At 37.6% G+C, this 27866-nt stretch overlaps 1 protein-coding gene across 7 annotated transcripts in view; it reads left to right on the forward strand.

Moving 5' to 3' along the window:
* The window catches only part of GRIK1 (glutamate ionotropic receptor kainate type subunit 1), a 407238-nt gene that overhangs the window by 229515 nt on the left and 149857 nt on the right, over positions 1-27866 (forward strand). For 5 of the 7 annotated variants that reach the window (XM_025379075.1, XM_025379077.1, XM_025379076.1 and 2 more), the window contains exons 2-3: positions 20880-21047; positions 24957-25214. The exons of 1 other annotated variant lie outside the window; for it this stretch is intronic. In XM_025379075.1, the coding sequence (XP_025234860.1) occupies positions 20880-21047; positions 24957-25214 (426 nt within the window). The remainder of the gene's footprint in view (positions 1-20879; positions 21048-24956; positions 25215-27866) is intronic. One more of the 7 variants, XM_025379080.1, reaches the window with a different exon arrangement.

Below are 27866 nucleotides of genomic sequence, written 5' to 3' on the forward strand. Positions count from 1 at the left end.
TGCATTCAGGTGGCACTTCCCAGTCCTGCCCACAAATATCCACCTACTCTTGGTGAAGCCAAAGATGTTCATATTGGTCAAGTTACAGGGTGACCTACTGTCCTGGTTTTAGCACCAAATGTCCTGCATTCCTGGAAAGCCACTCAGTCCCAGGTCAGTAACCCTCGTTGCTAACCAGAGATGTTGTCCACATTGAAAATACACATTGTTTTCGTTTCTTGTTGCTTTTCCTGGTTAATGTCCCTTTTGGGTGATTCACACAAATTACAATTTTTTTAGTTTTATTATAGCATTTGATATTAAGATCCATCATTACTCTTAGTTAATACTTTGGACTTAAGAGACACAACCTTAGATATACCAGAGACAATCATGGTAAGAACTGTGTAAAGAGCAAACTGTACCTCACTTGTCTGAAAAGAACCATGAAATAAAACAGAGCAAAAAGTTAGATACTCTAAACATATATTATGGAGTTATAACTAAGAATAACCTGCTTAAAATACAGATTAGATCATGTTAATATTCTAGGAAAAATCTCTGAGCTATTTCTCCATTGCTTCTTGCCAGTTGAAACATACACTCATTTATTCATCCAGTTCATAAACATTAATTGATCACCTCTTATATGCTATGCAGTGTACAGTTGCTGAGACTATAAAGACAAGACAGTTCAGGCTTATGGCTCAGCAAGGCAGACTAATGTAAACAAATTAGTGCAATACAAATTAAGAGGTGCTACACCAAAGACTGTACAGCTGGAGCAAAAAAAAAAATAATGGCAGAGGAAACGTTCAGCTGTATTTCCAGAAATATCTATCCCCAAATAGTCAATATGTTCCAAATTTCAAAGATTTTTTTTCTAGTGCTTTGCCTAGAATGTACTTTCTCCATTTCTGCCGTCCCAAAATTTCACATATCCTTCATAGCCAAGCTTAAAGAGTTCAGGGAGTGTATCTTAACCCCCAATCAAGATTTACTATTCAATTTGTCTAAAATTCCACAATTAGAGTTTGTTTTATTATGGCATATTTATTAATGTATTTATGGTCAGTTACCTATTTCAAAAAACAAAGATTGTTGCCACATGCCATGCCCCAAAATAAATTCCAAATGCGTGACAGCAGCAAATATTTTTAAATCTGCGGAAAACAATATGAGGCAATATTTCTCTGATCTTAGAGCAGAGAATAATTCCATAGGCATTACAAGAATGAAAAAAAAAAAAACCAGAAAAATAAAATATCAGTTAAAACTATGGTTGCATTTAACAAAAATGCAAATCAAATTAGTTTAAAAAGAGAATGTATGATATGGATATTAAGATGTGAGGACAAGAATGCGGCTGGACTCCAGAAATAACAAGGAGAGACCTGAAGCCCATTAAGAATTTTGTTTTAGATCCCTGCTCTTCTCTGCATCTCCTTCACTCTTATCACTGGATGTAGCTCCCTCTATTTCTCTAATCAATATGATGAAAGGCAGTGTGCTGACAGCTGCTCAGCTTTAAGCCTGATGGCTTGGGTACCTGAAGAGAGACAGACTCATTTACTGTTGGTCCTTGTACAAAAGTCCAGCAAGAGAAACACTAGCACATGTTGAAACACTCAGCTGTCAACATAGCATAACGAGGCCACTCTTACCTCAATCTGAACAATGGTATAGAAGCATGAGTGGGAAGAAAAAAAAAAAAAACAGTTTCCAAAAAGTGGTGGAGTAAATATCTTTACTATAAGAAGACAGACTGAATTACATAAAACTATAAAAGTGTCATGATCAGAAAAAGAGTTCAAATGGAGCTACAAGACATTACAAACTAGAAAAAGTATGTGCAACTATAATTGGAAGATCCTTTCTTTCCTTAATGCATAAATGCAAAAGAAGATAAATATGAACATTCAAAATGGGCAAGACAAAGACTTAGGAACTAACAAAGAAGCAATCCAACAAAATACAATAAAATCATTGTGGAAAAACGTTCAGCTTCATTAATAATCAACAAAATATGAATTTAAATAACCATAAATTGCAAAGTTTTTTTCCTAAGAAGTTGATTTCTTTTTATTTACAATACTTGGAAATTTAGAGAAATGTGCACTTTCATACACTTGTGGTAGGCATGTAAGTTGATACAATATTTCTAGAAGGCAATTAGGTGACAGGTATCAAGATCCTTAAAAATGAACCTGTTCTTCATAATACGTTATAATTTTGTATAAAAGAATTAAGGAAACAAAGAGATGTACCAATACCATTTTATTCACAAGAATTTATTCATTGAAATGCTATTTTTATGGCAAAAAATTGGAAATGAATATAATGTTTAGCAATAGAGTTATATAAATAAACTTTTGTGTTTTTAGGTGGAATATTGTACATCACTAAAATTATATTTGAGTAAATACTAAATAACATGAAAATGTCATCAAGAAAAAGACACAAAAATACAACATTTTATATGCAATATGATTCCAGGACACATATATGTATGTGTGTGTGTGTGTGTGTGTATGTATACACACATATATTTATATGTGCATGTATATATGTATATATACACACACCATATTTATAAATACACAGCAAACAGGATTGGAAGAAAATACACCCAAATCTTAATACCGTTAACTCTCTAGGTAGTAGAATTTTAAATTATTATTTTTATCCTTTATTCTTTATTTTCAAAAAAGAAAAATTTCACAAGTTTTCTTTTTGCTTGCAGTATTGTACTTGAGCTACTTTATTTTTCATTAGAAAAAATTTACAAAATCTTGAAACTTTTGAAGCTTAAAAACATGTCTAAGTTTTGAGTCAATGAGAAAATAATGTGTGTATTTTAAAATATCTGTAAAATAAAAATGTAAATACCCACAATAAAATGTGTGAAATAAACCAGAATTACATAGAGAAGTAAACCTACAAACCCAACGCTTTAACAAATTTTTTTAAAGGGTAAATACTTTGATAAATTTCAACAGCTAAAATGACAGAAAGTATAGATTGCATGGAAGCAGAGACCTATAAAAGTCACATTGATACTATTTTCTGCTAATCAGTCAAAAAGACAAAAAGATTCCATGGTGTCTATTGTAAGGGAAGGGGCTACTGCTTCCTTATACTAGATATTTATCTTGTTATTGCCTGAAAAATTACAGTCATGTCTATATTCTGGAAAAATGCATCCTTAGGCAATTTTGTCATGCAAACATTATAGCTTATTACACGTCTAGGCTATATGGTGTAGCCTATTGCTCCTAGGTTACAAACCTGTATGGTATGTTACTGTGCTGAATACTTTTGGCAATTGTAATGGAATGGTAAGTATTTATATATCCAAATATAGAAAAGGTACCATAAAAATATGGCATTATAATCTTACAGGATAACCTTCATATATACAGTCTGTCATTGACCAAAATAATTGTTATATGATGTGTGACTGTAATATGAAAATGAATGTGCTTGATGTTCTACCTCATGTTTTAAGAAGTTGAGTTAAAAAAACACTGAAGTAACTATATAATAGCTTAAGCATTTAATTCAAGTAGTTAGAAATATATCAAGAAATATTAAATATGAGTAAATAAGGAGAAATTCAAAACAAGAATCAAAACCAAATAAGTGAATTAAAAATCAAAATAGGAAGGCATCAATCCAGGAATGGGTTACTCCTTAAATTTTAAAGTAGATAAAACTGCTGGAAGGAAAGAACAAAGGGAAGGAGGGTGGTTGGTGGGAGTAGGGAGAGAGGGAGGGAGGGAGAGAAAAGGAAAGAGGCAAGGAAGGAAGGAAGGAAGGAAGGAAGGAAGGAAGGAAGGAAGGAAATAAGGGAGGGAGGGAGGGAAAGGCAAAAGTTGAAATTAAAAAAATGGTAGCATAACAATTTAAATTCCAATAATAATTGTTATATAATATTATTTAAATAGGTATATGAAAAATAATTAAAATAGTATCTTTTTGAAATAGATAATAGTCTAAAATAAATAATAATTAAAATAATGTCTTATTGAAATAGGTAACAGTCCAAAATAAATTCTCAAAGTCTACTCAAGAATATCAATAACTAAAGAAAAATGTTTTTCATTTGATCAAAGAACTCTTGATAGAAGCATTCAGAGCTACACAGTTATACTGATCAGTTTTTTTAAGCTGAATGGAATTTCTATACTTTTCTAGGACATAAAAATCATTAGAAAGCTATCCTTCACATTTTATTAAGCTTAGATAACCTAATGACAAAATTGACAAGGCCAATACACAAAATAAGAAAGCTTATATCAAATCTAATTTATTAATAAATGCAAAACGCTACATAAAGTATCAACAAATCACTTTCAGCAGCATATTGAAAGAAAAACTCTTACTGATCAAATACAGCTTATCCCAGAATTGCCAGGATGAGTTAATGTAAAGAATTGTATTCATATGAAATAACTCATTAGAAGGGCAAATTGAACTCTGAAAAATATTTAATAAAATTCAGTGCATATTGAGACATGAGTATAAATAATATTTATTTTAATTTGCATTTATTATATTATATTAAATTAATAATATAGCATTTATTTCAATCTGCCTTCCAAACCATAAGTAATGGCATTTATATTTAAATTAGGAACAAAATAAGATGACCCATTGTCATTTTCTTACTCTGAAAGTTCTAACCAATGCAATCAACAAAACAGAAGTAATGAATATTTGAAGAGTATTACATTATGAGAAAACTCAAAATAATGAAGAGGAAATTAAAGTATTTCATAATGTGAGAAGGTGAGCCAATGTAAATACACACACACATAAAATTAAGTTAATAACAAAAAATATATATTATAAAAGATCAAACTCAATTGTGAAAAAAAACCTGCAAAATACCTAGGAAAAAATATTGTATGATTTTGTTTTTGAAAACTATAAAATAAAACTGATCATATAAATATCCTGATGTAAATATAAATGTGCCCATGTTCTTAGATACAAAGATGGAATTTAAAACAATGTTTTCCCCAAATATTTATAAGTTTAATGATATTCTCAACAAAATTCCAGTGAATAAGCAAATCTTTTCAAGATTATCTGAGGTCAGGAATTCGAGACCAGCCTGACCAACATGGTGAAACCCCATCTCTACTAAAAATACAAAAATTAGCCGGGCATGGTGGCGGGCACCTGTAATCCCAGCTACTTGGGACTCTGAGGCAGGAGAATTGCTTGAGCCTGGGAGGTGGAGGTTGCAGTGAGCCAAGATCGCACCACTGCACTCCAGCCTGGGTGACAGAGCGAGACTCTGTCACAAAAAAAAAAAAAAAAGAAGAGTAAATGGATCCTATAGAAAGGGTCATTTACCCAGCAAGTTTTAGAACCAGTATTAACACAGTGTGATGCTACTATACAGATGGATGGAACAGAAGAGTCCAAAAATTAAATTATATGATAATTATTATGTCACAAAGGTAGTATAACAGATCAGTAGGAGATTATAGACATATATGTGTGTAGGTGTATGTATATATGTAAAATTATAAACAGCATGTGGTATAAAATTATATATTGCATATATAATTATACTAGCCTTTCTTCTAATACCACACATCAAGATATTTCAAATGGATTAAATGAGCTAAATTATGAAAACACAAAAATCTTATTAAAAACCCTCATATCAATTATATTTATCAATTATGTGGGCTGAGGAGAAATTTTGAATTCCGACAGTCCCACATAGGCTAGATTGTGTTACTGTAACAAATGATTCTTCCAAAACAAAAAACAAAAAACAAAAAACAACCAAAAAAAAATGAGGTTTAAAATAGAGGCTTACAAGATGGATTCTTGCTGAAATGATTGTAGTGAGTCTGTTGCAGGCTCTGCTCCAACGTCTCAGGCTGAAAGAGCAGTCACTGGGCAGAGGGAAACAGAAGAGAGGTCTGGGAATTCTCTCACGAGTAGTGAAGTTCTCCGGCCAGGAAGTGACACCAGAGACTTCTGCTCACAAGTCATGGGACAGAGCTAGTCACACAGCCCCAACCTACCCCACGTCAGGTACAATCCACGCATGTATTCAGAAGGGAAAGAACCAGAAATAGTAATAACTACTATGAATGTTTCATGTTTCAGGAAAAAATTAATATATTTGTAATTAGAAATGTAAACATTTCTCTGCCCAAAAACCTAATCAACATTAAGCACTAAATAATAAACTGAGAAAACATGTGCAATAAAAAATAGTGACCATTTTATATCATTATGAGTAAGAAAGTAACATATCAATAACAAAAACAATGATATCTCAGGATATAAAAAAGGCAAAAGACAGGAGGAACAAGTGATTTAAAATTACAGATGTATAAATAGGTAGCAAATAAATTTTAAAATTAAACTACTCAGTAATCAAAGGGATGCAAATTGAAGCAATAATAAATATTTTCTATAATACATTGACCTAAAATCATACAGATTCTGAGGGAGGTTGCAATTCAGTTGGGCATTTCCACATGGTGGATGCATGCACATATAAATTTGTTCAGCCTTCACTTCTGCAGGTCCATGTAGCATTATATAATAAAAGCCTAAACTGTTTATACCTTATGTTTCATAATTACAAGGCATTTTACTTTCTCCAAAAACACCAAAAATGCTTAATGTCAATCATAATAGAATGTATAATAGTGAAGAACTGACAACAACTTACCCAAAAAAGTGGGGTGGATTAAGAAAACTGTGAATATCCAGACAATGAAATACTAAGCAGCCATTAAAAAGGTGGATTATGTTCAGGAAAAGATACCTATGTGAAAATGACAGGAGAAAATGGATAGAGTCAGGCCAGGCACGGTGGTTTATGCCTGTAATCCCAGCACTTTCGGAGGCCAACGCAGGTGGATCACTTGAGGTCAGGAGTTTGAGACCAGCCTGGCCAACATGATGAAACCCTGTCTCTACTAAAAATACAAAAATTAGCTGGGTGTGGTGGCACATGCCTGTAGGCCCAGCTACTCAGGAGGCTGAGGCAGGAGAATCGCTTGAACCCAGGGGGCAGAGGTTGCAGTGAGCGGAGATAGTGCCATTGCACTCCAGCCTTTGCAACATGAGTGAAACACTGTCTAAAAAAACAAAAAAGAAAGAAAGAAAATCGGATAGAGTCATCTTAACTATTTCAGAGAAAATTCAGGTATGTGTAGGAAAAGAATAGAAGGAAATTCACCAAACTGTTGTGTTAATAGTGATTATTTCACAGTGTTACGGTTGCATCTTGTTTTTTTCCCTTTCTTTCAATGTATTACCCAATATATAATTGTATGTGTGCTTTTAAAATAAAATTATTTAGAATAAAAAATGTCTCCACACACATCAGATACACCAGAAAGTAAAATGCCTTGAATAGGCTGGGTGCGGTGGCTCACGCCTGTAATTCCAGCACTTTGGGAGGCCAAGGCAGGCGGATCACGAGGTCAGGAGATCGAGACCATCCTGGCTAACACAGTGAAACCCCGTTTCTACCAAAAATACAAAAAATTAGCTGAGCATGGTGGCGGGTGCCTGTAGTCCCAGCTACTTGGGAGGCTGAGGCAAGAGAATGGCATGAACCAGGGAGGTGGAGCTTGCAGTGAGCGGAGATCGCGCCACTGCACTCCAGCCTGGGCGACAGAGGGAGACTCCCTCTCAAGAAAAAAAAAAAAAAAAAAAAAAAAAAAAAAGCCTTGAATATCCATTGTGGGAGTTCACAGAGTGCAGCAGATTTAAAAATATATGTATTGAGCAGTCAAGTGGACTTTCAGATGCTACTACTTTAAAAATAAATGGTGTGTATTTCCAAAAGGTCTTATTTGCAGCATTCTGAACACAGATCCCTCTGTGATATGACGTTTAACTGCCCTTTATTTTCGGTCAACTTGAAGCTTTCTTGGATATCTGTGTTAGTCCAGCTTATCTCTCTTCATCTGGGACCTAACTACTTCACAAAGAAATTTTCTCTGAGAAATAACTTTCATCGAACTCATTCATTATTCATGTCAATGCAAACTCTCAGTTCATTTTAAAGTGTTGGATCTTAGAATGAAACTGAGAGCAATCTAGGAAGGTATTAGTAACAGAAGTACTTTCTGGATTCTGGGGTAACTTACGGACAATAATAAATACAGAGTTTCAGTCAGACACTTTAAAGGAAAAGTGTCATAGTAAATATGTAAATGCTACATCTAAGATTCTGTAACCTTTTTAGATGTTCTACAACACTGTTGTTGCCTAACGTATCATTTTGCATACTTTTTTAAAATCAGTAAATGAATAATGTCATTAAAAGGATTTTTTTTTTAATTTTCAAATACTGAAACAGTTAGAAATAATACAGAGATGTTTTAAAAACCAACTGGAAAATATTAAGAAAGAAAAAGAAGAGTCCAGAAACGGTGGCTCATGCCTGTAAACCCAGCACTTTGGGAGACCGAGGAGGACAGATCACCTGAGGTCAGGAGTTCGAGACCAGTCTGGTCAACATGGCAAAACCCCATCTCCACTAAAAATACAAAAATACAAAAAATACAAAAACTAGCTGGGTGTGGTGGCACACGCCTGTAGTACCAGCTACTCAGGAGGCTGAGGCAGGAGAATCGCTTGAACCCGGGAGCCAGAGGTTGCAGTGAGCCAAGACCGTATCACTGCAACGCAGCCTGGGTGACAAAGCAAGACTTTGTCACAAAAAAAAAAAAGAAAAAAGAAAAAAGAGAGAGAGAAAAGAATATAACAAATGCATTTTAAATATTTACATTAAATGTCAAGGACATGCACCTTACTTGCAACCTATCTGTGAGATATGATTGATTAAAAAAAGATGCTGTTTTTCGTAGACATACAGACCATCTTAATGCTTAGGTATTTTTGTAAATGAAAAGATGACGTAAGATTTGATGATGTAAATCTGATATGAATTAGATTAAAAGTAGTGTCATAATTAAAGGTCATATTTCTGATCAAGAAACGATGTCTAACTTTTCATTTCATTTTCATTAAAATGAACAAAATGAAAATATTGTTTCAAAAACAATATTTAAGACTGCAAATTATTTTAGACAGTCCCAAAGAGAGTAGATCTATGGATCAAACTTTTCAAAATGTGTTTCTTAAGACAACAATCCCACCGTATGTCACAGTTACAAGGAACACTGTCCTGTCATCAAATGAATTTGGGAGATACTGAGTTAAACACTCAAATTGTTTTCCTTCCTGCAGGACTTCTGAGAGACAAATGTTATTGTATGGTGTGAATTTTTAAGAAGGATGAAATGAAGCAGTGCCTCCCAAACATATTTGACCACTAAACTCTCTTAATGTATAAGATCTCATGGGCAACATCTATGCACACACATTGGTAGATACTGCTCTGTGGGAGCTCTGAACCTCCATTTATTTTGGTTTCAAACATCAGTTCTAATCTTTAACAGCAATATGTTCTTCTCAGCAAGAAATTTCAGGTTGAGAAATAACAAATATGGAAGAAGAAAACTAGAAAATTGGGATGCAACACATAATATAGCTTCCCTGGAACCACAGGTTGTGAACTTGTTTTATTCCATTCTTTTAATTAATAAGGAGATAAATAGAATCATGAGCTCTTCAGCGTGAATATGTGTCATTTAAATGAGATGTTAAAAGCTAAAACTATAACTGCTCTCAAGAGACATTAAAGGGATCAGACTTTCATAAGAATGAAAGTTTGGCATGAATTCTTTGGCAATATTCCTGGCTCTTGCCTAAAATCTGCTGTTGAACAGGAGATGAGCCATACCTCCATGATATTAAGGGGCTGGCAGCCTGATGAAAAGCAAGCTTTGAAAGTGCTTGGGGACAATGGGCCGTGATTGTTGGGAGAGAGTGAGAAATCATCACTAAAAGGTAGTAATGGAAAAAGTCAAGTAGTCTCACTACAGACCTCAATAACCACCTTCCATCTTTCCTGCCTATCTCAAAGGCCTCTGTCTTGGCAGAACACACTACTTTGTGAGGCATAGTGTTAACGCACAAAGAGGAGAATAAGTTCAACTGAAGGACCATTTACTGGGGACAACATACTACGACCAAATCACTGCATTTAGCTCTGAAGGAGAAGGCACATTTCGGTAGACGCTGTCCTGATCTTCGAGGAACAGGCAGAGCAGGATGTAGGCTTATTTTACACAAAAATAAATTCCTTGAAATACGTAGTAGATTTTATGCTACCAAAAGAAAGGGAGAGTTCACCTTTGGCTGGAGGAATCAGGAAAGATTCCACATAGGAGGAGACAAAAAGCAGGCTTTTTGCTTTGCTGATAGAATAATTGACTGCTATACCTATTTTCTTTTTCTGTACTCTACACCAGTAATGCGAAGTGTCCCAAAAGACTAGAAGCTCTGCTGAGGGCAGGAAGCAAGCATCTTTCATCTTTGTACTTTCCACTTCTCCTAGCATACTCTTAGACATTAATAGATGGCTAATAATGTTTTATGAGTTAAACTGAGTATTGAATAACACTGGAATAAGAGTAACTTTGGCTTTGGGTAGTTTTTATGGTGCAACTCAAATTTATTAAGGAAAATTACTAGTAGTATTTACTAAACTGTGCATAATCCACGGCCTTTCTCTTACTAGCTGTCCTCTGAAGTACATCCATAATTCCTTGCTCCATATTTTCTAATTCTTCAAAGGCCATTCCTGGTGAATTAATGCAAATCTCTTTAAGGCATCAAAGAGTGAGCCTGGATGTGGTTATTTTCTCAAGGATGACATCCAACCCCATTCTCCCTCCTCAAAGGATACCAATACCTGAAGACACTTGTAGCAGACTGGGTCAGAGCCAGTTTGCAGTTGAAGGTGTCCTTGTCCTTAACCACAACTCTGTTATTGGCTGAGACTTTCTGAAAGGTAAAAATGCAATCTCTTCTGTCCATTCACTTTCTATCAGGTCAAGAAACACCTGCTTCCCATCCAAATCCATCCAGCATGGGATCTTTACCAAGAATGTGTTGAGCTCCAAAGATAAACCAAAAATAGGAAAGCTGGGTGAGGAAGAGAGCATTTATCTAAGGGAATCCTAGAATTTAAATCTGTAGCCTTGGAATTAAAGGTGCAGTAAATATAGGCCTATAGTAAATTGCTTATGATGTAATAAACTAGAATTATGGATGTGGCAATAAAGAGAGGCAATAGAATATTGTATATTTAAGGAGCAGCTATCAGCAAAGGAATAGATCAAACTGCCATCTTGTTTTCTGTTGATAGCTTCTGGAATGGTTATTATTCCACAGGAATGCAAAACAGGAGTCAACACTACAAACACTTTCCATGTCTTGATTGTCAGCTAATGGTTTTACCTTTCTTCCTGGATGACCTCACAGATGGTCACAACAGGCACACAGAAGTTAGTTAAGGGAGCAAGCGAGCTTTGTTAGAATACATACGGTATCTTGGCCCTGTCACATTCTGAATAGGAAAATACCATAAACAAAAAACTCAGTGTGTTGTACAGTACAGCTATGTGCCATATTTGCATAAATCATGCTCGAGAGTTAAAAATTGCTATTTGAAGAACTGAATAAAATAGCATTTTACGAAGAGAAAAGAAACACAGCAATTAAAAGTGACCAATATGAAAACTTCCTAAAGACAATTGAGATACTGCATTAGTTTCCTGTGTCTATCATCACAAATTACCACCAATGGTGGCTTAAAATGACAGAAATTTATTCCCTCACAGATCCCAGAGGCCAGAAGCCTGAAATCCAGGTATTAGCAGGGTCTTATTTTCTCTGAGGGCTCTAGGAGAAATTCATTTCTTTGTTTCCTCCAGCTTCTGGTGGCTCAGTCATTCCTTGGCTTCTGGCTGCATCACTCTAGTCTCTGTCTGTTTTTGTTTGTTTTGTTTTTTGAGATGGAGTCTTGTTCTGTCGCCCAGACTGGAGTGCAGTGGTGCGATCACGGCTCACTGCAACCTCTGCCTCTCAAATGCAAGCAATTCTCCACCTCAGCCTCCTGAGTGGCTGGGATTACAGGTGCCCGCCACCATGCCTGGCTAATTTTTGTGTTTTAATAGAGATGGGGCTTTGCCCTGTTGACCAGTCTGGTCTCAAACTCCTGACCTCAAGTGACTCATCTGCCTCTTTAAATCTACACATACTCCCGGGTGATGCCATTCAGTCTCATGGCTTTAAATGCCACCTTTATGGTGATGACTCCCAAATTTCTATGTCTAGGCCCAATCTCTCCCCCATAAGATCCAGACTGATATATCTAACTTCACAGCTGGCCTCTCCACTTGGACTTTAAAAAAATAAAAAAATAATTTAAAAAACTTTAAGTTCAGTGGTACATGCACAGTTTTGTATATAGGTAAATATGTGTCATGGGGGTTTGCTGTGCAGATAATTTCATCACCCAACTATTAAGTCTAGTACTCATTAGTTATTTTTCCTGATCCTCTCCCTCCTCCCATCCTTTGTCCTCCAATAGGCCCCAGTGTGTGTTGTTCCTCTCTATGTGTCCATGTGTTCTTATCATTTGGCTCCCACTTATACATGAGAACACGTGGTCTTTGGTTTTCTGTTCCTGCAGCAGTTTGCTGAGGATGATAGCTTCACTTGGACTTCTAGTAGGCAGCACGAAAGAATCATGTCCCAAGTCAAGCACCTTCTGCATCACTCCTCATCTTGGTCAATGGCAATTTCTTTTTTTTTTTTTTTAATTTATTTATTATTATTATACTTGGTCAATGGCAATTTCAAGCCAAAAACCTGATGTTATCCTCGACTCCATTCTTCTCACTTATGCTTCATCAGCAAATCCTGCTGAAGTCCTTCAGATTTTATCGAGAACTCAATCACTTTTTGTCACATCCCAGTCCCACTAATCTGTACAAAGCTGTCATCACCTCTCATCTGGATTATTGAAATAGACTCTTACTGGAATAGCCTATTATTGCAACAGCTCCTCCCTTCAGTCTATTCTTAATACAGAAGCCAGCTGGATTCTCTTGAAATATGTCATATCATTTCACTCATCTGCTCAAAGATGGCCAGTGGTTTCCCATCTCACCCAGAATAAAACCCACAGCCCTGTGGTGGCCCTTAAGGCCCTCTGTGATCTGCTCGAATCCACCCGTCACTTCTCTGAGCTCATCTTCTACCAGTCCAAGCCCAGCTCACCCAACTTCAGTCTCACTCTTCCTCAAAAATAGCATTAGGCTGCTCCCACCTTAGACATTACATTTTCCCTGGCTGCAACGCTCTTCTCCCAATATCTTTAGAGTGGTTTTCTCATTACCTTCAGGCTTTTGCTCAAAAGTTGCCCTCCTAGCAAGGAATTTCCTCGCCTCTCACTCTGACATGTCAATGCCCGTCTTCCTGTTCGTGACCAATTCCCCTTCTAAAATAAAAGCTACAAAAGTAAGATGTGTATCTCTTGCTCACTGGCACATCCCAGTGCCTCACACAGTATCTGGCTACACATTTTACAAATAAATGAAGAAATAAATGAACAAATCATTGGATGAGTGAGTTATTCATTAGAATCATGGACATGATATACATATATACACACACACATATACATACATATACACATATATATGATATATATACATATATACCATATATATGATATATATATCACATATATATATATATATATATATATATATATATATATCTCCATGAACTGAAGTAAAACAACAACAACTAAATATAGGAGAATTGTAATTCTATCACATTTCCGAAATGGTTATCATTGGAATATATTTACCATTACCAGGTAAGTTGAGTCCTTGAGAGGAACAAAATGGAAAACCATTATTTTCCTGTGTGGTTTTCTTTTTTTTAATCATTAAATGAGATTGATTCTCTGCCACAATGAAACATTGTCTGAAATTCCTTTTGGAAAGAAGAGGGTAAATTTAATACATTCACTCACCTCTCAGCACAGGCCTCATCTAGAGACAGATGGAATCAGTAGGCAGCAGTGGAATTCCCTCCCTTTAAGGTTCTTACCCGTAACGATGGCTTCAGTTTTCACCATGTTACACTGAGTTGATTCAGATATCTCCCTGTTCCATGGAAACAGTCATTGAAAATCAGGTTAGGAAGTATCCTTGGAACCTAAAAAAAAAAAGTCAATCAGTGAGACCTAGAGCCAGGCATGCTTTTTTTCATATTAAGATTGCTGAATTCCACCCCTTTGACATTATGATTCTCTCCATATGGTGTGGAATTAAGGGAAAGTTTGGAAGTCATTGCTGTGGGTTTACCTTGGGTGTCCTCACAAATAGCACATCATTGATCTTAGCCTTCTCTAAGTGTTACCTTTTGCCTACAATGATTGTATTGTTGAACCAGCAGTTGTGATTGAGAACAATTCTCCTGTAAGTCTAGATGGAACTATGTGGCAAACCCAAAAGCCTTTATGACAACCCTTCATTGCACCCATCATCCCCACTTAAAGACCACCAGCTGGGTATACAGGATGCTGCCAACTGTGGCTTCCATCTGTGTTTATGTAGTCACAAAACACAACTGCCTGCGTCCTCACTGCACCTCACTGGTTCAAGAGTCTACCCAAAACAGACAGAAACGCTCCTGTGTTGACGGAACTCTGCTGTCTAAACCAAGATTTCAAGTGAATTCCTCTTGGCTTATCTTAAATTACTGTGCTGTAAAGTCGGAATCTTATTAGAAGAGAATATTACTTGAATATATGTGATTTCCTTTAAAATTATTTTCAATTTCAAAGCCCTTGGGGGGAAAAAAAAGAAGATGCTGGCCAGGCATGGTAGCTCACGCCTATAATCCCAACCACTTGGGAGGCCAAGGCAGGCAGATCACCTGAGGTCAGGAGTTCAAGACCAGCCTGACTAACATGCTGAAACCCTCTCTCTACTAAAAATACAAAACTTAGCCAGGCGTGGTGGTGCATGCCTGTAATCCCAGCTACTAGGGAGGCTGAGGCAGGAGAATTGCTTGAACCCAGGAGCCAGAGGTTGCAGTGAGCCGAGATGACGCCATTGTACTCCAGACTGGGTGACAGTGCGAGACTCCATCTCAAAAAAAAAAAAAAAAAAAAAAAAAAGTGCTGATAAATATACTAGTCTGTGCTAGGTTTGCTATAAAAACAAAAACAAAAAACCAACCAAGTGAAAAAGACCATAGACTTGGTGGCTTAAACAACAGACACTTAATTTCTCTCAGTTCTAGAGGCTGGAAGTCCAAGATCAAGGTGTCAGCAGGTTTGGTTTCTCCAGAGGCCTCACTCCATGGCTTGCAGGTGGCCTCCTTCTGACTCGGCTCTCACATGGCCTTTCCTCTGTGTGCACAAGTCCCTGGTATATCTCTGTGTGTCCAGATTTTCTCTTCTTATAAGGGCCAGTCAGACTGGATTAAGGCCTACCCTAGCCGCCTCATTGTAACCTAGTCACTGTTTTAAAGACACTATCTCCAAATACAGTCACATTTTGAGGAACCAGGGGTGAGGTCTGCAACATATAAATTTGAGGGAGGATGCAGTTCAGTCCATAACAGTGACTTACAAAAACAGCAAGTCACATCTGAGTTTCAAAGCTACTCCAGAATGTAGGCACAGGCCTTATTGTCTCATACCCTTTGTTTAGTGACCGTATGTGGCACCTTGTCTCAGGTGAGGGAACATACAGTATGAAGGACAGACCATTTTAGCATCAGCATTATTTGTACCAACATCTATCCTTCCCAGAAAAGTACGGTGGGAACAATCAGGACAAGGTCCTTATAAGTAAATCCTAAATATGAACATGTATTAATAAGAAAGCATTAATTTTTCAGAATTCTTATCTATTCTGGTGTTTACAAGCAGTATGATTTTACGCTTATCATTTTAAATGGCACAAATATTCACATAAGAAAACAGACTCATTACTCAAAAAAAAAAAAGCCCACCTTCTTTCACTTTCTGACCCTTTGCTTGGACAATGGTGGGTGAGGTGGGGAAGAGGCTGGTGAGGTGGATATTAAGCATGCCCTCTGACCCTTGATCAAACTTCCTAACGATGATCAGACAGAGGATTACTGCCCAACAATTCCCAGTCTATAAAGACTGGCACGTGATCTGTACCCACTCAAACTGATCTACAACATAGAAAAGACAAAAAATAGTTTAACAAAGGACAAAACATAGTTTAACAATACTTCTCATGCTTCAGGCACACATGAGCAATGGAAGAGAACATGGATAACTCAGGCCTGCCGATTTTGAGGTTTCTCACCCTCCTGTGTTCCATCTGCCATGCTCTACTTTTCTCAAGAATTATAGCAGAATGAAAAAGCTTTTTCTTCATCCTGAGCTCTCAGAGTCCTGCTTTCTCCCTTCACCCACTGCCCTGGCTTGGGAAATTTCAAAAATATAAGGGGAGGCGGCAGCTTTGCCTCTCTTCCTTGAGCCTAAGCTAGATTTTTATTTCAATTTCCTAACCCTTCCATGGTCCGCTGCATTGTTAGGAGTAGAAGTCAGCTCAGCTCAAATGAGAGAGAGGGAAAGGAAGAGGAACAGAGGGATGAACAAGGTAGGGATTTCTTGTCTCAAATCAATGGGCCTCCAAATGAATGAGGCCAGAGGTTCACAACATGAAGACCCCTAAAGCCTTCAGACGTCTCATTCACAGCTCACACTCACAATTATTAGATAAAAGAAGTAAAAAGGGAGGAAGGGAGGAAGGGAGGAAGGGAGGGAGGCAGAGAGAGAGAAAGAGAAAAAGTAAGAAAGAAAGGAAGGAAGGAAGGAAGGGAAAGAAAGAAGGAAAGAAGGAGGGAGGGAGGGAGGGAGGGAGAGAGAGAGAGAAAAGAGGAAGGAGAGGAAAAAGAGAAAGGTAGAGAGAGAACAAGAAGGAGAGAAGGAAAGATGGAAGGAAGAAATTATGCAAGGGCTCCAATGTGTGTGCCCCTTTATTCTTCTTATTAAAGACTCTACATCCCGTTTTGTTGTACCTGAAGCTATGGGGAGGAGAAGGAGGGAGGAAGTGGCTAATCCTTAAACAGTCTGCCCACATATCAGGTAATGGTCTGACTCCTGTTAATGCCTTTCTCCTGTTTCTGTCAGATCTCACTTTTTTGGTACTTCACCAGCTTTCTATATACCTCGTACCACAGTAGATCTCTGGCATTTATCAGCAACCCTCTCTTGGAGAAAGAGAGTGTGATGGGGTCTTAAGCTAATGACACCTGGTGAAAAAATGAAAAAAAAAATTTCTCTGAAAGTGACAAAACAGTTTACCTGCACACTACCCAAGCACATAATGAAAACACTTGTAATTCCCTTAAACCCAGGTTCATTTGGCTTTATGTGATAGCTATACAGCGAAAGAATAGTTTTGAGGCGAGTAGTCAGTTCACCAGTTGGTGCCCAACTCCTCTTTTTATTTCCATTATCCAGGTACAATAATATAAAAACATATTGCTAGGGAATTTTTGAGTTTTCAGGGCACTTTGATTACATTTTCTCATTTGCTTTATAGAGCAATTCTCCAAGGGAAGCAAGACAACATTATTGGCCCACATGTATGAGACAAAGAACAACAGAAGTAACTTGATGAAATGAACATTTACATTTTTTGGAGATTCAGATACCAGAGTCAGTCCCAGACAATACTGTGACTTTGAATAAGCAGGATATAATGCGTAATCTTCCCGTTCACTTTTTCATTTATAAAAATGGAAAAAATCCTCCTGTGTTGACTGTTATGAAGTGTAATTAAACATATGTAAAAGAGCGATTTCGAAATAATTTTATTTCTGATACTTAAAAATCCTCCTCAAAGAGGAAGTAGGTAGATCAGGTTTCAAAGTTCAGAATTTCTGCTTCCTATTCAGGTATTTGTTTCCTCCAAGCAGCCTACCCTATACAGATTAATGGTGCGCACATCCATGCCAGTGGTTGACTTTTCCCCTAAATAGTTGCAGCCTGAACATCCTAAAGATGCCTTGGTCTCCCTAAGGATGCTGATTCTGAGTAAGACACAGTCTCTCTCCATGTGGGCTCTCCCTGTGGGATTGAGGAGATAGACAAGTAAATAAGTAATTGCTAATCATCACCATGGAAGCCCTATCACCAGGCAGCCCTCTGCATGGGTCACCTAGATGGTGGCAGTGAGACGGCCTTAGGTCCGCCTTCTGGTGACCAAGTGTCTTTTGTGTCATCTTGTCACCTCACTGTTCAGCATCCACCAACAGTTCTGAGAGGAACTGAAAATCAACTCCAGAGTCTCTCCCTACCGCTGTCTGACAAAAGTAAAACACAAATTCACTTCAACAGCAACATTTTTCCTTACGTTCATTTAAATGGCTCCTTAGCGAAAGCTTTACATTACCAAATAACTCTGTCATGTAATTTTCCCTTTTTTAATTTTTAGTTTTTGTGGGTCCATAGTAGTTGTATCATCATATAGTTTTCAACTATGATTTCTCAGAAGACAGGGAAATTATCTATACCTGAATGCCTCATATTATCCGCCTACAAAAGCCAGAAATATTTCCGAAAGGAACCAAAATAATTCACTATAAACCATCTTAGCTTTCACAACCCAGCACTGTAGTTAGTTATTTAATAAAGTCAGTTCAGCAGGAACATTACAGATGTGTATCTGTTTATTGCTTTTCTTTCAAAGTAGGATCAGGGTAATTTCTTTGAATTAGAATCTGTCCGTTGGAGTTCGCTTTCTAACAAAGAATGCACATAAATGATGCGCATGATGGGTGATTGTGATTTTTGTTTCAGATTTTTTAATATTCTTTTTCTTTCCCCTTTGAATGGAGAGAGACCTTAGAGCACTTGTAAATCAATCTAGAGTAGACAAGTTGGGAAAAACCTACAACTGACTTTTGGTAAGGGACCACTCAATAATGAGAATAGATAAAAAATAGCAGCCTGGGCTAGGCACAGTGGCTCACGCCTGTAATCCTAGCACTTTGGGAGGCCGGGGAGGGTGGATCATGAGGTCAGGAGTTCGAGAGCAGCCTGGCCAACATGGTGAAATCCCGTCTCTACTAAAAATACAAAAATTAGCCAGGCATGGTGGCACGCACCTGTAATCCCACCTACTTAGGTGGCTGAGGCAGGAGAATCGTTTCAATCCGAGAGGCAGAGGTTGCAGTGAGCCAAGATTGTACCACTGCACTCCAGCCTGGGCAACAGAGCAAGACTCCATCTCAAAAAATAAAAAAATAAAAGATAGGCCGGGCGCAGTGGCTCACGCCTGTAATCCCAGCACTTTGAGAGGCCGAAGCAGGCAGATCACGAGGTCAGGGGTTTGAGACCAACTGGGCCAATACAGTGAAACCCCCATCTCTACTAAAAATACAAAAATTAGCTGGGTGTGCTGGCACATGCCTGTAGTCCCAGCTACTCGGAAGGCTGAGACAGAAGAATCACTTGAACCAGGGAGGTGGAGGTTGCAGTGAGCTGAGATCGCGTCACTGCACTCCAGTCTGGGTGACAGACAGAGTGAGACTCTGTCTCAAAAATAAATAAATAAATAAATAAATAATATATGTATCAGCCTGCTAGTTAGAAGTACTCAGCATTCCATGAGCATCAGTTAACATGTGTTTTCAAAAGAAATGAGGAGTGTTGGTCAATCAAGGAGTAACTTAAATGGAGATGGGTTAAGAAAGCTTCCACTGTAGATCCTGTGTCTATTAATAATTCTAGGACATCTCTCAAAAAGCGTTTAAGCAACAATGTAAGTCAGCAACACTTACATTGTCTCTATCAAACGTCAATGTCTTAAGCAAAATCAGAGCTACATTCTCTGATGAGGCTTTAAGCACTAATATTTGTTACTGTTGCTTGCAGTGAGGTCCTCATGTTTAAGACACCAGAGCCTACCTGGCACATGTGCACTTGCTCAGTGAAGGGACATATTTCTCTAGTTACCAGATGCAGGTTTGCTTTGGACTAAACAGTTTCTAAAAAGAAAAGAAAAAAAAGAAAAAAGAAAAGAAAGAAAAAATACAGTTTTTTGAATATTCTCATGCACTTTGGAAAGTACTGGAATATGATCTCGGAATTCTGAGCCATGAAGCACAAAAAAGAACATTTTTAATCCTGAAAAATCTAACAGTATGTATGTGTCATTTTGTTCCCATCAACTCTGCATGATCCCCTTACAGTCTGGAATGTAGGCTTCTTAACAGAAAGATCTTCATTCTAAAGAAGAATGATCCTACAAGGTTACAACTCAAATTATGTTTAGGTCAAGTACAGTGCAATTCTTGTCCACATCACAGAAAATCGCTCTCTGCCATATTATCAGTTACACTTTTATGCCACTAAATATTTGGAATACATTTGCCATCTGAGAGACGGTATACAGTCCAACACTGGATTTAAAATCTTAAGCATACATATGCAGTTAGTCCTATTTATCTGCATGTGGCACATGCTGATAAACTTCACTTTTAGCCCTGGATTTGGGATCTGCTCTAACTATTCCTCTATTTATCATTTGGGGTCTTTTATTCATATATTTACATTCTTTTTACTGGCTGGGTGCAGTGGCTCATGCTTGTAATCCCAGAACTTTGGGAGGTCGAGGAGGGTGGGTCACCTGAGGTCAGGAGTTCGAGACCAGCCTTGCCAACATGGTAAAATCCCATCTCTACTAACAATACAATAATTAGCCAGGCGTGGTAGTGCACACATGCAATCTTAGCTACTCGGGAGGCTGAGGCAGAAGAATCGCTCGAACCCAGAGGCAGAGGTTGCAGTGAGCCGAGATCACGTCATTGTACTCCAGCCTGGGTGACAGAACAAGACTCCGTCTCAAAAAAAAAAAAAAAAAAAATACATGTGAACCATGTGACTAATGCTTCTCATGCATCTCTTTTTGCTTCTGCAGGAGGGATTTTTGAAACAGTGGAAAATGAGCCTGTTAATGTTGAAGAATTAGCTTTCAAGTTTGCAGTCACCAGCATTAACAGAAACCGAACCCTGATGCCTAACACCACATTAACCTATGACATCCAGAGAATTAACCTTTTTGATAGTTTCGAAGCCTCACGGAGAGGTAACTATTTTCCCACTTTTAAAAGCTTCTTTGGGTGATGTGTCTGCTCTCCAAGTCACCTTCTTTTTGCTACCTGCCCTCTTTTAAAGCAGACATCTTTGTGCAAATGGGTTGCGGGAAATCTGGGTCTTTGATGTCACTGATCAATGCAATCTGAACTAACCTAATGGACATTGCCGAGCACTGTTTTCTGGGCCTTTCTGATGAGCTTACCCTTCAGTGCCCTCCACTCTATGATTAACTAGTTCAGCTGTGAATGGAAAATGTCAAGCTTGATCTGTTTTTCTTTCCTGAAGCTGAGATACCACCATGAAATCGTGCGGTGCAGTCAAATAAAACATTGCGGAAGGTCACATCCACTGAGCATGTGGAAATGCCCAGGACACACATAACTGACACCCTGAATTTTAACAGGTTGTAAACTACTGAGTTTACCTAGCATCCTCTCAACATTTTTTTACTCTTTTCCACAAAATCATAGACATATGAAGATTAACCCTGTGAGAGCAATGTCTGTATCTGATCCGTTTTTTCTTCTGAACTGAAGCCCAGTGCCTAGCCTAAAAAATAATCTAATTCCTATGTCAGCTGCAAGGTTTCTCTCACAGAAAGATTCATTCGGAATAGTGGGGTTTGTTTAGACATCTTCTGGACAATTCTAGGACAAGTCTTTGAAGTAAGACCACATTCTATGTAGTTGAGGGTTGGCTTCTGACAGGGACACTATCGAGTCACTAAATAAATGTGCTTATGTGAAAACAAAGGCTACTCATCACCCCAGATTACGAGGGGTTCTTTGCCTCAGAGGGGAATCCTTGCTTGCTAAATACACACAAATACATGAAATACAATGAACACCATGTTTATGCTGATTTCCAGGTAACTAAATGCTGGTTGTTTCCATATAGAATTAATCTAGTTAGATCACAGGTTGTGTCCACCTGACAAAGCCTTCTGCAAGAATCCCAGTGTTCTTTGCAAACAAAATATAAAACTTATTTTCTTAGGAGCACAGATAAAAAATTAACAACATAGCAGGACGTGGTGGCTCATGCCTGTAATCCCAGCACTTTGGGAGGCCGAGGCGGGTGGTTAACGAGGTCAGGAGATCGAGACCATCCTGGCTAACATGGCGAAACCCCGTCTCTACTAAATATACAAAAAAAAAAAAAAAAAAAAATAGCCGGGCGTGGTGGCAGCTGCCTGTGGTCCTAGCTACTCGGGAAGCTGAGGCAGGAGAATAGCGTGAACGCGGGAGGTGGAGCTTGCAGTGAGCTGAGATTGCACCACTGCACTCCAGTCTGGGTGACACAGCGAGACTCTGTCTCAAAAACAAAACAAAACAAAAATTAACAACATAATCTTTTTATATCTATGGCATGACTTAAGTATAAAAATATTTTCTTTTTCAAGATGGGTAGACTTTGAGATACCCTATAGGTCAAAATTGTCTACGGACAAATAATGAAACTGTATATTTATACAGAATTTTAAAGTTTCCAAGCTATCTTCACATAAATTATCTCTATAATGTAGAGACAGATCTATCACTTGTCTTTCTTTCATCTCTCTCTCTCTCACACACACACCTATGCAAACAGACACAAACACTCATACACATTGTTGAGCAAATACTGTAGAAAGCCAACCACATTTAGCAATGAAGCTCAAAGCCACACAAAAATTGAAAGCTTTCCTGTGATCTGAAGTACCTGGCACACTTGTCAATTAAACACCCCCAGAGCTTCTTAAAACTGGTAATTTGCTGGCAAACAGAACTCAAAAGGATTGATTTTCTGTCAAGTAATATTAGTATCCCAGAGCTAAATATTAACAGGAATCTCAATCCATTGCTTATGCTGGATAGAACAACAGTTCACACACTCCCATACTCTCATTTTATCTGGCTAAATAATGAAAACATAACCAGAAAATAAGCTTCTGAAGACAATGACAATTTACACTTCCAGCACATCACGCATAAAACTGTACATCTTCATAGTTCATGCAGTAATTCACCACCAAAGAGCAGAGTACCAGAATGTTTTCCTTGTAAACATATGCTGTTCCATAGATCCCTGCAATATAGCTGTCAAAGCTGTATCAGTGATTCTGTCTGAATTATGTCAGGTAGCTACAGAGCCATATCATTTTTTCTATTTTTATTTGCAGAATGATATTATTAAATACAATTGATGTATTAATTTAGCTAATTTGATATTTAATTATCTGATGACAGTTCTAAATTTGTAGAATTAAAATATAAATTTGAAAGTGTGTTTAAGCTTTTATTTAATTCCTACCAACACAAGATTAATAGGCACTATTTTACATGGTTGTAGAGGGCAAACTGCCCCAGCCTTTCTGGAAGGGCATTTGGTTAATATGTTTCACATGACTTCAAACTATCTATACCCCTTAATTATAACTGGTGACTTAACTTCTGGAAATCTACTCTTAGAAAGTAGCATAAGATGCAGAGAAAAATGTAAGAGCTAAGGTAAGTGTTATAATATTATTTAGAATAGCCAAAACTTAGGAGCAGCTTAAATGTTTTGGGGTATGTTTGTTTGTTTGCTTTTTGAAACAGAGTCTCACTCTGTCACCCCAGCTGGAGTTCAGTGGTGCTCTCTCAGTCCACTACAACTTCCGCCTCCCGGGTTCAAGCAACTATTGTGCCTCAGCCACCCAAGTACTTGGGACTACAGGTGCACACCACCAGACCTGGCTAATTTTTGTATTTTTAGTAGAGATGGGGTTTCACCATGATGGCCAGGCAAGTCTCGAATTCCTGACCTCAAGTGATCTGCCTGCCTCAGCCTCCCAAAGTGCTGAGATTATAGGCATGAGCCAAATGTTTTATATTGTAGGAATGCTTAAATAAATGATGACACACCTATTCAATGGTCTATTCTACAGACACTAAAAATATACTTTCGGAGAATTTGTAATGACTTGAAAGAAAAGACATGCTATGGTGTTGAACAAAGAAAGCAATGCATCAAGCTGTATTTATATAATGATTCTAATTTTCCCAAATATTAATAGATATTTTTCCAAAACGATAGGATTAATCACAGGGCCTTTTTATCCTTACATTTTAAACATTCTAAATTCTCTCAGTGAGTGCTTATATTCTTACAATGAGAAAAATACATTTATGTTATAAGTAAATTTTTCAATAGATATTGACTTGATTTATTTAGGCTACCTGTCCGCTGATACTGGGGTAGAAAGAGGCCTGACGTTGAGCTGAAGCTCCTGTCCAGTGGCCATGACTGTGTCCATTGTCTATGAAATGAGTGGGTTGGACAAAATGTCTTCTAAGATCCCTTTAGGCTATGCTATTTCATTATTTGAAAATTAGTTAGACATCAGCACTGCTTATGAACATTCTTTAGCAGTATTTCATTAATCTGGAACTTCTTTCTGAGTTTTGGAAAGATAGGAGCTAAAGCACTTTGGGGTAACCAGAGGTTCTGTCTTCTGAATTTTGTAACCACATTAATATTTTCAATGCCGCCCTGCTGCATGACAGAACTTAATTCATACAACATTCATTTGGCAAAGGGCTTGTTGATAACTAGAAGTGCTTTCAGGTAACACCATACGAAGCAAGGGATTTAGACTCCATCTGATTAAAGGTAATAAAGTGAGACCAGCAGGGAGTTGGTCTTGTGGTATATTGCTAATCAGTTCTAAGTTTACATCTATCATCATATTAGTAGCTCAAGAAAGTTGGAAGTTGGACCAAGTATATTTCCTCAATATAGGGATTGTAAAAGATTTTTCAATAGTTGCATTAAAAAGAGGAATCATGAACGAAAAAATTAAACTCATAGAACTCTCTTTTTCTCTCCCCCTTTCCCTGCCTTCCCTCCCCATCCTCTCCTCATCTTTGGGCATCAGCATGTGACCAGCTGGCTCTTGGCGTGGCTGCTCTCTTTGGCCCTTCCCATAGCTCCTCCGTCAGTGCTGTGCAGTCTATTTGCAATGCTCTCGAAGTTCCACACATACAGACCCGCTGGAAACACCCCTCGGTGGACAACAAAGATTTGTTTTATATCAACCTTTACCCAGATTATGCAGCTATCAGCAGGGCGATTCTGGATCTGGTCCTCTATTACAACTGGAAAACAGTGACCGTGGTGTATGAAGACAGCACAGGTATGGGACTCACCCAAGACCTCACCTGACCGTGTCTGCTCTGAACAAAGAGAACGAAAGTATCAACTAGTCATTAAACTCATCAGGTGGAGCACACAAAAATGCTCTTTTATATAAAGCTAACTGAATATTCTAAAGTAATTTAACAATGCATATGTATATAATTCACATTTATTTTTGTTTGTTGATCCTTTCTAATGACCCTTTTATCATCAAATACAGAGGAACGTTTTTTAAAAAAGAAATATCACCTTATTGGGATGTGTTATAATCCAATCACAATATTAAATATGTATTTTCATTTTCCCAGCTCTAATAAGACTATGACCACAATTGAAAATGACCATGAAATGTGATTCCAACTTGATAAGTAGCTATGTAAATGTTTAGAAAAGTTTCTAAGTAAGTTAACAAAGAGGAATTCATTTAGAGGTTGTAGCAATAGAGTGGATTATTTCATGGGAAAGGGACTATGAATCCCCAGTGATGAGGGCTGACTAAAGCTTGCATTCTCCACGTGCCTGTTTAGGGTGCAGGATGGAAATATGGCTGCTTGGAGTCCAGTCCTCATCAGCCACTTTCTCTGACCCACCCCCATTTGAATTTTACTTTACTGGCACCTCCCCTTTGCTTTCTGCTTATTGTTCAGGCCCCTTTTTATTTAAAGTCAGGCAGTGACCCTCCATTGTCCACATAATAAAGTTGAATTCCTTCTAATTCGAAACTCTTCATCATCCAGCCATTTTCATTTTCATTAACCCAGGCACTAGCTTCCCTCATTGCCTATACTCTCACATGAGTTATGATGGAAAGTTTTATCTTTTCTTCAATATCCCCACGTTCTCCTGACTCCTGTTTTCTGAAGCTGGCCCCTCACTTTGTATGATCCTTTGCACGAGCTTCACGGTGATGAACTCCCTCATTCTCCACGACCGCACGCACATTTCCCTCTTCCTTAAAGTTCCCTGAGACTACCGGAGGGTTCACTAGCACTTTGGAAGCAAAAGCACTGAATCCCAAGTTATATTTCAAATATCTGTTTACATGTCTATAAGACTGGAAATTTCTAAGCATCCGAATTTTATCTTATTTTTATGTTTATAACCTGCTACCTGTCGTAAGCCTGACATAGAGGAAAGAGTTTAGTAATTCCACATGGATAGAATAATACCATTGATTGTCTGTTTTTTTTTTCTCCAAGAGTTGAAATGAGTTGCTTTCTTTGATCTACACATTTGGTAATAATGCTACGAAAATTACAAGTGAAAATTAGTAAAGTGAAACACTGTCAAACTTTGCAATACGATTTCACTTTTCACTGCCCCTTTCACCAAGCACTAGCACTTACTATTCCTCAAAGGATGAATACGTGCCCCCTCTTTGGTGTTAAACTCTGGTTCCATTTTATACTGTCAGATAAAAGTGATGAGTGTGGTTGGAAATATGCACTTATGTATTTTCTTGTGCCTCATCTCATTTAGAAAGAAGTGAAGATTCTAAGTGACTGGGTATATATTTTATAAATATTGTATTCGAAACAGTCCTATCAAGAAGAATAAGCTACAAGCAGCCATAGTTTTAGAACTTTACCTGCTTGCTGTGAAGGAAGAAATCATTGTCTAATCAAATCCACACGGATATTTTAGAGGGTTTTGAAAAAGAATATCACGTTTTAAACACAAGTGTGGTTAGATCTTGCATGTTGCCTACTTTTGCTAAACAGGAAATTTCGTGAGCTCATAAAATCAAGCTACATCTCATTATGTTGTGATCTCTGTAGTATAATCATCTCTCACCATTTCTATAGCAAAGTTGGACCATCTAAAATGAAAACATATTAATGAATAATATTGAAACTCCTGGATTTAATTTAAGAAAGAGTTCAACTAAAGATGTGGGCATTGTAGATTTCAAAATATATTTACACAAAATATAATTAGTAAGTAAATGACAGAAAACTTGATATTCTAACCACTCTCTGACATCAGGTGAGCCACACATATGTGACATCCATTTTGCAAAGCAAACACCAAGCTATCATTTCCATCACCTTCCACAAGAAACTGAAATGTCCTTTTCATCTTTGTCAAGTTCAGCCGTGCTCACTGACACAATAAATACTTGTTGAAATCGACAATCCAAAATGATTTGATATGTTGCCCCTTAAGTGAGAGATGATTCATGTTAAAATGATTTTTGCCCACAAAGACATTAAAAATGTAGATGAATAATCAATTGAGCCATTAAATTGGAACCCAGAGAATGAACAGTTCAACTGAGATCAATAAAAGCAGAAGCCTTGTGACTCTGAGTGGGTTTTATACTGCTTGACTCAGGGTTCTTGCCTGCAGTGATTATCACACCATCAAAAGGAGGAAACTTAGTAAACCTGAAAGAAAAGAAAGGACTTAGGTGTGCTTAGCACCCGCCCCTACACCAGAATTAAGTACCCATTAAAGAGCACTTTATTGGGATTTGTTTAGGAGTTTGTTAAATAGCCTGAAGCCAACACAGATGTCGAGGGACCAAATGGCCCATTACTCCCATTGAAGTAAATGGGAGCAGTGTGCACGTCTCTAAGGACAAAATTCAATTCGCTAAATACTAGCAAGCAGAATTCTGTCCTCTAGAAGTTAAAATGTCGAAAGACTC

The sequence above is a fragment of the Theropithecus gelada genome, chromosome 3 (genome assembly GCF_003255815.1).
Source record: "Theropithecus gelada isolate Dixy chromosome 3, Tgel_1.0, whole genome shotgun sequence".
NCBI classification, from domain to species: Eukaryota; Metazoa; Chordata; class Mammalia; order Primates; family Cercopithecidae; genus Theropithecus; species Theropithecus gelada.